This window comes from Condylura cristata, unplaced genomic scaffold (assembly GCF_000260355.1).
Source record: "Condylura cristata isolate star-nosed mole 26May11 unplaced genomic scaffold, ConCri1.0 scaffold00025, whole genome shotgun sequence".
NCBI lineage: Eukaryota > Metazoa > Chordata > Mammalia > Eulipotyphla > Talpidae > Condylura > Condylura cristata.
The window spans coordinates 11,918,602-11,933,495 of record NW_004567126.1 but is presented as its reverse complement, the minus strand read 5'-3'; the positions used below and the strand labels follow the sequence as shown (position 1 = coordinate 11,933,495).

Here is a 14,894-nt window from a genome sequence, read left to right as displayed (position 1 = left end):
GACACCACTGGAAAAACACAACCACCATGGTAGAGAAGCAGAGGCTTGGCAATCTGAGGCAAATGCTGCTAGAACTTTCAAGCATCTCCCTAAAAGAATCTGGTCCACCAAGCCTGGAGAGAGCCCTGTCTGCCAGCTTGGGGGAATGCCACAGGAAAGCAGGAGCCCCTACACCACCTCAACCCCCAAAGCACCAAGCAACATTGCTTTCTCATAGCCCTTAGCTTCCACAGTGTGTAAATAGCAACAGGTGTTTGAATTTTAGGTATAAAGCCCCTGCAACAGTGCCTCAGTTTGCAAGTTTCTAGGTATGGCTTGGGGCAAATGATGCATCTCCCCAAATATCAATTTCCTTCTCTGAAAAGTGAATAAAATAATACCTCTCTCCACCTGAGAGTACAGGAGAACTGTGGAAATGCTATTTTATATGAAGGTACCTGGCTCAGAATGCAGGCTCTGCATGGGATTCAGATATGGCCATATTCCCAGTGCATGGAAGGCTTAACCTCCAGTGCAAAATCCCAGAACACCACCACAGCCACGGTAATTCATTCAACAGACCAGAGAAAAGGTCTGTAATTATGCTGTCGCTGTAGCCACTCCAGAGTTATCTAGGCACTTTCATTTTCCTGAAAAATCCTGACCTACACTGACCAGTTCTTGGTTTTGCAGAAATTTTGATGGAGCCCAGAGCAGACTCAGCTCTGAGAAGTTGACCACTGACGGGTTTGTCTCAGAGAGGGATCCTTCTACAGGGTGGTCTGGTCTCTTTAAGAAAGAAAAAAATGCTACACAGGGGGAAAAAAAAACAGCAATACAAATCAACCAAAAATGCCAGGAATGCAAGCTCTGCCAACCAAATAAATAAATAAAATGTGAGATACTTTATAATAACTGGACATGATACAATTCTCAACTATGCATAACTGAAAACTACTTTTCCATCAGCCTTGGAAATGCCCCCTGGGTCCTAGTCTTGGTGACCTTCTGGCTCTGAGGTAGCAGTGACAGCCTCCTTCACCGGAAGTGAGTGACCCACCCTGTGTCTTGAACTGTGACAGTTGTGACCTATAGATGTCCTGCCACTTACTGCAACCTGACTCTCAGGCCTGGCTCCCTGGACCTCCAAAGGGAGCACCATGGGCTTGAGCTCTCAGTTAAGCAGGTGAAAAAGTTCTCTCCAGTTTTTATTCTTCTTTCCCTCAAGTAGGAGATTAGGGCTCCTGTTAATCATTTCAAGGGCCCCTGAAAAATTTACACAGTTCAGGGTCATTTTCTGCTGGCCCGTTTTCTAGTTAACTGTTTATTTGAATTTATTATGGACGGGGCACTGTTTTAAGAATCTGCACACATGAATATTTAATTCTCAAGTCTACCTGTGGGATGCAACAAGTATACTCATTTCACTGACACTGGAGCACAGTGAGATTGCCCCAAGTACAGAGACAATGTGCACAGATAGTAAATGACAGAGCTTATGTTCAAACCCAGACAGGCTGGCTCCAGAGTCCCCACTCTGAACTCCACGCTCTTCAGTGGAGTTCACCTTCCTATTGGAAGGTGATGGGAGTCCAGAAGGAGCCATCCCTTGCCTGCACTGATGAAGAGCCCGACCAAGAAGCCTGGGCAAGGGACAAAGCTTCTTCCCTCCACTGCTCTGGGAGGACAGGGGCTGGTCTATTATTATAAAAGGGCAAATAGCCAGCATTATTAGCACTCCTCTGCTTCTCTGGGCATATGCTCACCTCACAAGAAGGTAGAATAAGGAAGGAGAGGAAAAATTAAGTGGTTTGGGGATGTATTTGCTTTGGCACCACCAGGGCCCCTTGTCAGCAAGCTCCACTCCAGGAGGGAACTTCAGAGGAAACTCTATGGCTTTCTTTTAACCCATCTGAGATCTGAGAACCTCTCAACTGTGCATGGCCATCAAAATGGCCTGTCCCACTTCAGACATGGAAGGAAATTCAGTTTCAATACAATTTCAAAGTATATGCTAAGTTGGTGCTTAAATCTGTCAAAAGTTAGACTACAAATGAATAGGGAGTCCTCATCAGGTCCTGGTCACAGACAGGCAGATATCCCAGTTTACCTGAGTCATTGGCAAAGGGATAAGCACCTCAGCTTCTCAGCACTTTGCTTACCCTTCTAGGATATAGGTATAATATGCCACAGAACAGCCAGAAAAGTACTGGCTGAAAGTAAAACAAAACCCTGTTTTGACACCCTATCTTCTACTGCCTTTCTTTGGCTCTCCATTTTGGGTAGGTAGGGGAATTCTAGTTTAATTATTTAAACCAGATAAGATCCCAAGCAAGGGCTCTCCGCACATAAGAAACTATACAACCCCCAAGGAATCATTCTGACAAATATTTAAGTCACAGCTGTGGACACACAGTGACAATGTGAGAAGTTAAACTTTAAACACATGTCCTATATGGTCTGCTGGGCAAAGCAAATCCCCACTTAGCCGAGTCTTCACTTCTAAACAACAAAAACAGACAGGAAGATGTTTCTTCCATCCGTGCACCTGCAAGTTTAGGTCTCAACTGAAGTTTCTTTGCTGTGCTCTTCAGAAATAACTTGCAGTGTTACTCAAAGCAACATACACTGAGGAGTTAGAAGCAGGGATTAACTTCACTTCAGCCACTGGCTCACAGATAAGTTATCGATCTGCTCTGTGCCTCTACATATTATAGGGGTGTAAACAGTCAGCTCAATGCCTCTAAACATCCAGAATAACGCTAAAACTCAGTTGGAATATATTTTCAAGCTTCTTCCTTTTTCTTCCCCAAAATAGTGCCAGAAACCAAATCACATTTCAAAAAATGCCAGAAGTTGGCCTGACTTCTTTGACCAGAGGAAATTCTCATGCATTGAAAGTGTCATACAGGTCCTCCAATGTAGTTTGCAAACCTTATTGAAAATGAGAAGTACTTAAGAGGTGCTTACTATCATGGATGTTGACTTCAGCACTAAGGTCCATTTTACAGATGGGGAAAGCAAAGGAACATCCCTTGCCCAGAATTATTTTTTTATCAGTAGCTGAAATAACAGCACCATGAACTTGAAGTCTCTAATATTTAATGCTAAATTAAACACCCCCCCCCCAAGAAAAAAATTGCTTCAGCTGTTTACTGTGATCTAAAACATGTGTTGCCAGGGGCTCTTCTGTGTTCCAGTACATAAGACCCATTGTAGCTATGTAGACTGACATACCTCCATGATATTGCCCAGACACCCAAATCTGTCTCTTCCCCGTAAACACACATATAAACAAGTCATCCTGAAGGAAAGGACCTATTCTTTGAGTTTATATCTTTTCTGGGGACTATCTTTCCACTTCTTTTATACATGGTTTGAATTAACTGGAGCTAACAGAATTTATTAGGTCTCCTTTGAGCCCCCAAATGCAACCACCCTAGCCATATCGCTTGCGAACTATAGTGCTCAGTGTCAAATCTCCCCACGTTCCAGCTGATCTTAGCATTGCTCACATCATGGTCCTCCGTGTGACAGCAAGCCCTGCCTCCTTTGTGCAAAGCAGTACTGGGCCAGAATGTTGTGGGGGGGGGGGGTCCTGTGGGACAAGACATGTCCATGTCTATTTATTATATTTCTGAAGACTATCCCAATGACAAAACATCAGCTTGGTTGGTGTCGAAAGTTTAAACAGGTAAAAGGGTTAAATTAACAGCTAATTATGGTAGAGGCAAAGAAGTACTAACCTCTGGGAGCAGTAGCTAAACTAATGAATAATCAAATGCAAGAGGGTAACACAGCACTGCAATCCTTATTTTCCAGTAACCACCTCTCTCTTTTTCCCTCTCCCTCACTCTCTTTCTACATATATATATATCCTACCTCCAAAATCTCCATCTGTAGGGATAGCTGGTAGTTCCCTATCCTCAACAACATAATCTTACTCTCCCAATCTGCATTTATTCCAAGAACTCTGGAGGGCCAGGAGCTGCCTGCAAGGAGTTTTACTAAATGAAATTTTGTTCATATACCTTTCTTCTTCAAATCCTTCCAACCACCAACCAAGTCACCTTTGGTAATGTTTTCCCTCTCCTAACAGATCTTTGGGCGTTTAGAAACGTGAACAGTGAGGAGCCTGTACACACAGAATGGGATGTTCCTGAAGTTTGGATGATAATTTCAGGTTTCCCATCTCCTGGTTCTCCTCCCTCTTCTCAGTCTAAAACCAGAAAAGAGGTGACAGACACCAAAGGGACATGTGACAGGGAGTTCACCGAGGCAAGACGTTTGAAAACGTGCATCAAAGCCAGTCACTTGGACAGTCTGGGTTCTTAGGTCCAGGGTCCTCCATCCAGCATCAATTCTGGGACATGCAGGGTGAGGGATGATGCCCTCTATGACAACTCCATCCCATTTAACATCAAAGAGTAAGGCCAAAGGACTCTCGCTTTAGGAAAATGTAAAAAGCCGGTATGGGGAAGCTGGATACTCTAGAAGCTTTTTCCCATTACAAAAACACAGCTGAGAAAATAAATGCTACCCACCCCCAAAGGGTCTCAGTCCCCAATCCTCCTCCTCTTAGCCTCTCTCTCCCCCCAGCAACCGGCATCCCCTCTCAGTCTGGAATGTACTGCGGAGAAGGGAACAGCAACTGGGGGGAAGAGGGGACCGAGAGCTGGGGTGGGGGCCTCAGCAGTCACCACTCACCCGGGGAGGGGAAAAGCTCCAGATCGACTTTTTCTGTCTTGATGATGGTGAGAGTCGGTTTGAGATCGACGGCCGCCTTCATGGTGCCAGGAGTGGGGAGACAGACTGGATTATAGCAAGTTTGCTGTTATTCTTGTTGTTTTCTTGTTAATGAGGATTAATAACAGGGGAAAGGGGGCGGGGGACCCGACTTTCTTCCCTAAAATCTCAAATTCTCCCTGACTTTCCCCGGCGCCCAGACGGTGAGCGCCCGGCACTCTCCCGGGAAGTTGGCACTTTGCGAAAAAGTGCGCGCGCCCCGGGTCCCAGCCTCGCCTGCGCCTCGCCCGCTCCCTCCTCCGCGTCCTCGCCCCGCTCCCTCCTCTCCTCCGGCCGGCCGCCTCAGCAAGCTCCGATCTCCGAGCCGCTCTCTCCCTCCCTCTCTCCCTCCTCGCTCTCCTCCTCTTTAGGGCGTTCCTCACGGCGCCAGCCTCGGCCGCTGGGTCTGCGGCCCTCGGCTCCCTCCGCCCCCTCACCCCCGACTTGCGGCTGGTGGGGGTAGGGGGGGCCGGAGAAAGGGGTGCGGGGGCGGGGCGATCGGGGGCGGGATGACGAACTCCCAATCGCCTGCCCAGCCCAAAAACGAAAGGAGGAGGGACAGACGCGAGTGCACCCGCGCCGGCTCAGGGCCGGGGCGCAGCCCTCCCGCTACTGATCGGGGAGCGGCGCTGGGAACCCGCCGGCGGCTGAGTCCTCCACGGGGAAGAAGGCCCGGAGCGCGCATGCTGGCCGCGCGCTGGGGCCGCCTCGACCCTTTCGGGAAAGTCCGTCTGATTCTCCACGCATTCTTGAGTTCTTGGTCACCCTCTCCTGTCCCCCTCCAGTAGCAGCATAGTTTTCCAAGTGCGTGTGCATCATTCATTCACAAAGACTGACACACAGGACGTGAGGCATGCCCCTGAAGGGGCATGCGTGCAAGCAGGCGCAGGAGATTTGTGAGCCCTGTCTTCACGAATAAATTCTGGGCTCCAGCCGGCTAGTGAGTCAAAAATCGGGACTGTGTTCCCAGAGAAGCCTTTGATTTTTCAGAGCCCATCCCTGCTAAAAGCAGAGCCAACCTGCCAAAGCAGAAACCTGGTCTTGCTGCCCTTGATAAGGGATCAAGACAGACTACCCAGGCCCACAGCAAAGGTCCAAATTCTACTGCATGACCCGGAGCGTTGAGAACAGGGCCTCAGGCTAGAACCCAGACTTGTGGGAAGGGGAAGCTATGTTTTCTTTTCTAATGATTCTGTTCCTTTAATTACGACACCATGGACCAAAGTTTTGCCTTTCCAGTCACAGACACTACTAGATAAAACTGACATTCTTCCTACCACTCACAAAGGAGAAAGATTTTGTGGAGCACATCTCAGTCTCGACAGAATCACAATACACAGCCTTTGCTCCATTTGGGGACACCAGACTCTTGGGATGCCACAATACTCTCCCAAATAATGAATGATTTGCCACTGATACATTGGTTGTCATAAATGAAAACGGCACATCTTAGTTAACAAATTCATCAGTCCACATAGAAGTACTGACATAGACACGTTTGTAAGGCCAGAGCCAGGCATTGAGCTCTGTCTTTGATTAAATAGAAGATTAAAGCACACCTTTCTGAACAACCTCAGAAAACGCATTTTTTGAGTTCTCTCCACTTGTCTGCAACTATAACCTCTGCCTCAGATAAATGTTCACACACTGTTTTACCTAATCTTAGTTTGGTCCCACTGGTGTCTTAGTCATTTGCAGGTTTCTCACCAAAACTCAGGAAAAGACGCAGAAATAGATCATTTATCTCAGGCTCCCTGTTCAAACTGTACATTCTTCCCCTCCTGTGACCAGAAAAAAAAACATCTCTATACAATAATCCTAATTTTGGAAGGAACAAAGACTGGCGATCCAGCTGTGTTTAAAGGTATGAGAAAACAATGTTGGCCTCCAGATGACAAGAACAGACACTTCTGATCCTGCAAAGCTGGGGGAAACAGCTGATGAATGAATTGTACATTCACACATCCATGTGAGCAGCAAAGAATCAGACCTTAAATCAGTGCTGCCTTACGAACAGTAGCAGAAGTGAGAAAATTAAGAACTGCTTTGGGAAATTTTGTGTGTTTTTTTTTTTTTATGTTGTTCTAAGAAAATGTTTGCTGGTATTTTTTAATTCAAGGGTGAACATGTCTCTATTTTCAAACACAGCTCCTTTCTCATTTCTCCAGCCTGCTCTTCAATTCTCTTTTCTAAACACTTCTGCTGCCATCCCCCAAATTAGCCACTACAAGAATTTGCCATGATTAAACGGTGAACACGTTCCATTCTAGCAATGGGGAAATTCATTTCTTCTAACTCTTCAACTGTGATGATTCAATTTGTCGATCATTCTTGTTCTAATCCAGTACTGAAGCACAGAAGCTCAAAATATTTCAGTGTGTAAACCAAGGAATGATGTCCTATAACTTAAAAACTTTGGGGGAAATCCTGGGGTTGCCATATAACTTCAGGAATATCACTTCTATCTAAGGCTCATTATGAATATTGACGTTATAAGGAGGAGTTCTATACAGTGACTGTGAAACTGGTTGAAACAAGAAACAATAATATGCTCAAGTGAAAATATTTTCACTTACTTGGGATATGAATAATCCAATCAGGCCTGTATAGTTCATGTTGATGAAGACAATCAATTTATCTTTTGACACAAATAGGTCTTTCTGTTCTTAGAGCCTTGAGAAGGCCTCTCTCTGTAGCCCATCCTAAAAAGCAATTCTTAGCCCAGTGCCTGGTACATTGCAGCTGCTCAACCCTTGCTATGGCCTTCTATTTTGCCACAACTCTTCCTCACCCCCATGGTGAGGTGAATTTGATACTCTGGGTCTGTCCTTTTTCCCATATACAGAGCAAAATTGTTTCTCAGCCCTCATGTCCACTTGGTTTCACTCCTGCCCCAGGTTCCCCAACAGCAAAACAAGATCAGTCTAACTTTTATTTTCTTCCCACTGGTGCAAGCTGTTAGAAGACTATATCTGGTTTTAGGGCACCTAAGAAAAACCTCTGCTTCTGTTTGCATACAGCAACTGTTTCTCCTGCACATGGGTGAAAACAGAATCTTACTGTTAAGTGTTTCTCAAACATCAGTACATTATATCCAGCAAGTGCTAGGACTCTTTAAACTGGAAACATCAGGTGAATAAGGATCCCCAAAAAGGCTGCAGACTGTCCTCCCTGGTGGTACAAGGGGTTAAGTTGCAGCACTATGAAGCTATCTAATGCCACTTCAGCAAGAGTCGGATCCCCAGCCAGAGAGGTGACCCACAGGGCCCAGAAGGGGCAGACCTCTCCTTTGTCTCACCACTGCTCCCCTCAGCAGTCACTCTGCCTATTCTGCTCCCCACTCTGTCTCTGGTGAATCCTCTCACCGCCCCTGCACCTCTGGCCTGTACCCCAGTTCTGTATGCATACATAAGTAAATCTTAAAAAAAAAAAAAAAGGGGGGCCTTCCTGGTAGTACAGGGATTAAAGACACAGCACTAGCAAGCTATTGCCAGCCACTGCTACACAAATTCAATCCCCACCCAGCCAGGAAGCTGACCCACAGGGTGCAACAGACCTCTCCTTGTCTCACCACTGCTCCCCTCAGCAGCATATTTCAGTACATCTGCCAGTTCTGCTCTTCACTGTCTCTGGTAAATCCTCTCACCAACACTCCCCAAACCTCTACTGCACCTCAGCTCTTGTATGCATAAATAAAATAAATCTTTTTTAACAGCCTGCAATTGTGGGGGGTGGGGAGCGGCACTGGGGGGGGGGAAGGAGTATGAGCAAAGGATTGATGTGATCAAAAATAGTCACCTTCACACAGGAACTGCCTCAAACACATGTAATATGTAAGAAACTAAAACTCCCCTTTCCTTATACTCTTCTCTCAACACAGCCCCAACTTCAGCAAAAGACAAGTGTAAAAATATCATGGCAGACAGACTCCTTTCTCCAGAAATGTTAGAATAACTTCTTTGTCTATCTCCTAAATCTTGAACAACAGTGACCCTAAAAGAACCTCTGAGTTTTATTGAAGGTAGTGCAAAAAAACATTCAGACCACTAACGGCTGAACCCAAGCAAGTTTTTGACTCACAGATGTTGATTTACTGATTTAAATGTAAGATCTTTAAAAAAAAAAAAATCCTCAATTCACAGCCTGTCTAAGTTCCACTTGTGGTTGTTTTTCTCTGAGAAAAGGCACAAGTCCCTGTCTCACAAAGAAATTGGCTTCTAAGGGGTTAACTCTAAAGCAAGTGATTTCTGTGTGATAAGCTGAGTCATTAAAAACACTCGGGAGAAGAAAAATGTCTTGTACTTTGCTATCTACCATTATCAAGATGCAATAAAATGGAAGATTGGAGATGGGAAGGAAGAGGGAAACTATGACTCCTAGTTACACTTAGGGTCCGCTCAAGAGCCCAAATAGGGGCTCAGAGGTGCAAGTCTCTGATAGCAGCAAGCCTCTGTGACCTCAACCAAAGCCACTTAACCTTTTTGTGTCACTACCCCCAGGCTATTTCAAGGAATAAAACCACCCTTGGCTCTTCTACCAGGCTGCACAGACTCATTAGCTATTGTTTAGATGGTACAATAAACAATGAGCCTTTAGGGGAGAGGCAGCTTTGGGGGAAGTCTAGCTCAGAAGGACCTGGAGAGGGGAGAACTTGGCCCAGGAGAACTCTCCACAATAAAACAAGATGAGAGAGATAGTGACACTTCTGGAACAAGACTCCAGTTGATATTCCAGCTCTAACCACTAACCAGTTCCGTGAATTACGTGGAGTAAGTCACAGTCCAGAACCTGAGATCCTCTGTGTTTAAAGTGGGCATGATGGTAGCTGCCACCTGTTAAGGCTGGCAGGAGGATTAAATGAGATACTGCACACAAAGCATTGTGCACAGGATCTAGGTCAGAAACAGTGCTCAATGAATGTGAAATCACTGTAACTGCTGTTAAGATCCAGTATACCTGAGAATAAGCTAGAGATCATGTTAAACTCTTCTCCATGGCACCCCCTTGGCCGAGTAGCTTGGACCCTCTAGTTACCTGCTCTGTCTCCACAGAGGTTTAGGAAAAACAAGCAATTTAATTGCACAATTTCTTCAAGCGTCCTGCTCAGGGCCTGATTTGGGAACTCGCCCAGCTTCAGTCTCCCTGAAGAAATGCCAGAACTACCTGATTAGAAAACTACATCTGTGTCTCTGCTGTCTGAGTCACAGGGAAACCATGTAGTGTCATTAAGTTGCAGAAGGAAGATCGTATTTGTGGTGATCTGTGGTATGTTCATTGGCTGTTAAAAGGGGGTGAGGGGCTACAGGAGATGGTTGAGACCAGGCTTCATGCTTGCCAATTAAAAAAACATGAGTTTGCAAGAATAAGTCACTCTGCCCACAGCTACCTGCACAGGACTCACTAGTTCCATACTGGGTCCCCTGATCTGTTTGCTCTGTGGCATCTCTTGTGCTTACTTACAGTTGTCATTTTAGCAGAAGTCACTGCCACTCAGCGTGGCCTATTACTGGACCCTGAAGACACGAAGTAGGGGTGGAGAGATGCTTAGACTTGATTTCTAGAACTGTAACAATCTTCTCTGCACTGGGTGAGCTGTCTTTTGGGCAAGTACATGGCAGGATAACCACATGCTCTTTCGCTGTAAGAGACAGCTTGGCATGGGCTGTAAGGAGAAAAAGGGTCTGGGTTGGCTCTATTGCTGTCTGCAGTTTCTTTAGACTGTAATTATGAACCATTCATCTGCATCTGCAGCCCCAACAATGTGGGATGGATTGGCCTAATCCACAGACCAAGCGACATTTTAAAATCCACCAGTTTAGACATCACGTCTTCCTCCTGCAGTAAATCAGACCTTGCTCAGGCAGAAAGGGGCCAGGAACTGCCAGTCAGGGCTCCGGGACCCAGGTGCCTTCCACACCCAGGGGAAACTTGGTTCCCTGGTGCAAAATGACCGTATTTCCTGAGGTTGTCGCTTTCTCCTGGGCCCAGATAATGCAGAAGGCAGGCTACCCTGTGAGTCTCTGGGCACCAAGGAATTTGGGTTCCAATTTAAGGCATCCTAATTTAGCCTCACAAGGAAGTAAAGGAATAATGGTATTAGCACAGATGGCAGGAGAACCAATGTCTCTCAATAACCTGGCAGAAGCAGATAACCAGGCTCCTAGCAAGGAGCTCTGTGTTGGGTGGGGGACATGACACAGTCCCTCTCTAGACGCAGGTGGTTCCATCCAGTAGGAGGCTAAGGCCTTCCTCTATTTCACCCTGCTTCTCTCTCCAGTTACAAAGACAACACCAAACTTCAAAACAGATGTTCTTTGCACTTGTGGTCTGAATCTCTAATTAAGATCATTTCATCGTGGAATCTTCCCCTTTCTTCTCCCGCTTTCATTTTGAAATGCCTAGTTAAATGTCCCAAAAGATTAGCGCTTCCCCCCCTAGAGATGGAGGAGCTCTCAGGAGGTAGAGAATTTCTCCATCCAATCTTGATACTGAAAACCAGGCAAAGGAAGCAGAAAGTTCAATAAGAAGAAACCTCCCTGGGAGGAAATGGGAAGATGGTACAGGAGACAGCAGTAGAAGGGATTTCCTCTAGGAAGAGTGGGTCCTTTTGGGGGTTGGGGTTTGAAAAAGTTGCATCATTGTGAATCTATGGCCTTGTCATTTGGGAACCTAAATCTCTAAGATTTTAAAATGAAAGGAGAGCTTGGTAAGATATCCAGTGACTTCAGGAGCCAGTTGAACTGCCACACAAGACCAACTGTTCATGGATGAACAGTCACTCAAGTCAGTAAGAGGTCTGCAAGCAGGAAGAGCAGGAAAGGAGGCTCAGAGGAATAGAGGGACAGGGTCTCTGGAGTCACAGAAGAGGTAAAAGAAGGTCAAATGGAAAATCTTCACTGGACACAAAGTGTATTTCTCAGTCTTTACCCACACAGGCATGAGTCATATGCAAAAAATTTCCTTCTCTCCCCTCAAGGTGCCCCTTAATACTCACCAGCCTGGGCACACCCCAAGTTTCATTAAATATTCTCTACCTACACTGCGTACAGGTGGTGACTGGTTTCATTACTGATATGATGATTTAAAACGGCCATTGCGGCTCTCCCTGGTGGCACAACAGGCTATAGGTGCAGCACTGCAAGCTGGCAACAGCCACTCAGTGTGGCCCCAGCCCCAGAAGTGACCCACATGGCGTGGCAGACCTCTCCTGACTCACCCACTGCTCCCCTCAGCAGTGTACTTCATTGATCTGCCTGTTCTGCTCCTCAAATTTGCCCAAAGTTTAAGACTAAAGAGCTAACCAAGTGAATCTTTGTAAAGTTTTATTCTGCTCCTCTCGCATCCTACCTCCCTTCCTTTGAAGGAACATGTTGCCTACAATCACCCTATTCCTTTTATTTTCCATTTGAGTGTACACGGGGGCAGCTGCTTGTGAAAAATGGCATGTGGGGCCCTCCCTGGTGACACAACAGGTTAAAGCACAGTGCTTACTAGGAAGCTAGCCGCTTCAGTGCGAGTTCGATCCCGGGCCGGGGAGGTGACCCACGTGGCACAGCAGATCTCTCCTGTCTCACCCGCTGCCCCCCTCAGCAGTGTACTTTCTCAATCTGCCTGTCCTGCTCCTCACTCTCTCTAGTGAATCTTCTCGCCACCCCTGCACCTCTAGCCTGTATCCCAGTTCTGTGTACATAAATAAATCTTTAAAAGAAAAATGGCACGTGGCAAGCCAGTGGTTCTGTTGTCAGTCTGAACTTTTGTGCAGCTGACTGTTCCTATTGTCAGAAGTGGTCTTCAGGAATTGCTAAACTTGAAGTTGAACCTTTTGTTTTATAACTACCAGAGAGGGAAGATCTAGAATTGTTAACTCCACTGTCCATTACAAAAGAGAATACATGAAAAGTTTTCCCATCTTCGTGAGAAAGAATAGATAGGCACTTTATGGGGCACTCAGTACCTGCTATATATAAATCCCTTCCACCTTCTCAAATTTACTATAATTGGTCGAGTTCCCAAAGCATCGTATTTTTGAAATCCTTTCACCTTACTGTAACCAACCAATGCCTGAGGCAAGGGTGGGAGGATGAGGGGAGGTAAGAATGGAGAAACAGAAGAGAAGACTAAGCTGATACTAGGTAGCAGGTGGCATAAAAATGCATAAAGAAGGTCTAACTGCTCCTGCTGGTTGGATTGTGGCCGGCTGCCAATAGGTCTTACCTGGTGTATTTGCTAATGGATAATGAAGATGTTGCAATGGAAAAACAGGCTAATCATAAACCACAGAAACCAAGGAAATAGTTGGTCTGTGTAGGGTCCATCATCACTGCTGAGCTGTTTGATGAGGGGCATGATGAACACACCTTAGTTGATGTCACTTCTTCCTGACCTAGGTCCATGTATAGGCCCATGGAAAAATGGAAAGTGTCACATGAGAACATCTGATTAGTCAGTAAATACAACGTTCTGTGAGTGTATCGTAGTCGTCCATAAACATGGTCTTCGGAAATCTGTTCCTCAAGTATCGTCCGCTGTACAACATTACAGCATCACAATGAATTAACACAAACTCTACATTTGCCAGTAGTAAACAGAACAACAGAGGAAGCAAGATACGCAGTACTTTTTAGACTTTCATGCTGCTCCATCTCTGTGTGTCTGAGTGTGTGTACTGTACTGAAAATGTGTACAATGAGTTCATAAACAACAGGGACATAAATCCATAAAAACAACTCGAGGGTGCCCAGTGTAATCACTCATATTTAGAATTTGCTAAACACCAAGTATGCCACGAACACAAAGATGACAGTTGAAAAGCAACCTCAAGAAGGGATAGTCAACGTCCTGGGATTACAGCACACGTTTAATCCTCTGTTCCCAAGGGCCAAAAAGAGAAGAGGCATCTGTCGTTTACAAGAAACCAGCTGTGCGTGCTTCAGTGCTGGACTCGCCCTCATGCAGGAGTGGGGTTGTGGTGGAAGGTTCTGCAGTGACGCATGAGGTAGAACAGACCCCAGCTCGTGTCTCATCTATCTGGATGGGCTCCTATACAATAAAAACCGTTTCCTTCAAGTTGGTGGAAAGGAGAGAAGCAAATCCCACATGCAATGTGCAAGAAGGCTCTGTTTACTCGGTCAGGTCTGTGAAGTGCTTTCAAAGACTCAGGACTTGAAATGATAGGTAACATAGAGAATGAAGAAAGTAGAAAATAGAGAAGTTACTTCTTAATGGGAATGTATTTCATCAGATTGATCAGAAACATGTGTTTTCCCCAGACTGGGAAACCATCTTGAAAGACTTCATCACAAAAAGGCCTTGGGTGGGAAGCGCCACCAGGGACCCACTGGGGAGGGGGAGAGGGAAGGGGGGTGCAGCTGGGTGGGGAACTGGCAACAGACTGTGGGAGGAAAGAAGGACCAGCATTCTGCTCTCTTGTGGCAGGTTCCCAGGAGAAAGCCCTTTCCAGGAATTAAAAATCTAAATAACGTTGAGAATTTTAAAAAATCAAAAAGATTATGAACTTTTCTTTCAGGGAACTCCACAGGATTGAGAGAGACCAGATGGCTGGCAACATCCATGCCAGGTCCAGGACAGGCTCAACATCCACATCTCCAACTTCTCATTTTTAGTGAGCTAACATTTTCTTGCGTGGAGAGCATTTTTTTAGTGGAATGAATTGAACTGGGAGGTTAGAAGACAACTCCAAACAAATGCCCCTGTTTCAAGATAGCTTGGACAAAGACCTCAGTGTCAAGCCAAATAGGCTCTCAGACTTTGGTTTCTTACCTATTCAGAATACACTTGAACTTCAAGGTTAACTCAGGAGCCAATACAGCAGAGCAGTGAAGAGCACAGGCTCTCTTACCTGCAACAAGTAAGAGCTTGAGTTTCAGCTCTCCAGCTCTCCACCCTCCTTCGGTCTCAGAAAGCCTCTATGTCTTCCTCTTTACAATGGAGCTGATCACAGTGTCCAGTTCAGAAAACTCAACTCCTTATGGAATGACTATGTGCCTCATGCTTTGTGCTGTGTCTGATGCAAAGAGCATTATGCCACCACCCTTAGCTGCCATTGTTAAATATCAGAATTGTAATTTGGGATTTAGTAAGCATGAAATTGTCATGGGAATTGATCCAAG

At 45.8% G+C, this 14,894-nt stretch overlaps 1 protein-coding gene across 3 annotated transcripts in view; it reads right to left on the bottom strand.

The window, feature by feature from the left end:
• The window catches only part of ETS1 (v-ets avian erythroblastosis virus E26 oncogene homolog 1), a 123,251-nt gene that overhangs the window by 59,334 nt on the left and 49,023 nt on the right, over positions 1-14,894 (bottom strand). The window contains exon 1 of one of the 3 annotated variants that reach the window (XM_004689105.2): positions 4,687-5,069. The exons of the other annotated variants lie outside the window; for them this stretch is intronic. Within the exon in view, the coding sequence (XP_004689162.1) occupies positions 4,687-4,768 (82 nt within the window). The 5' untranslated portion in view covers positions 4,769-5,069. Of the gene's footprint in view, positions 1-4,686; positions 5,070-14,894 lie in introns of those variants that run through there. 3 annotated transcript variants of the gene reach the window in all.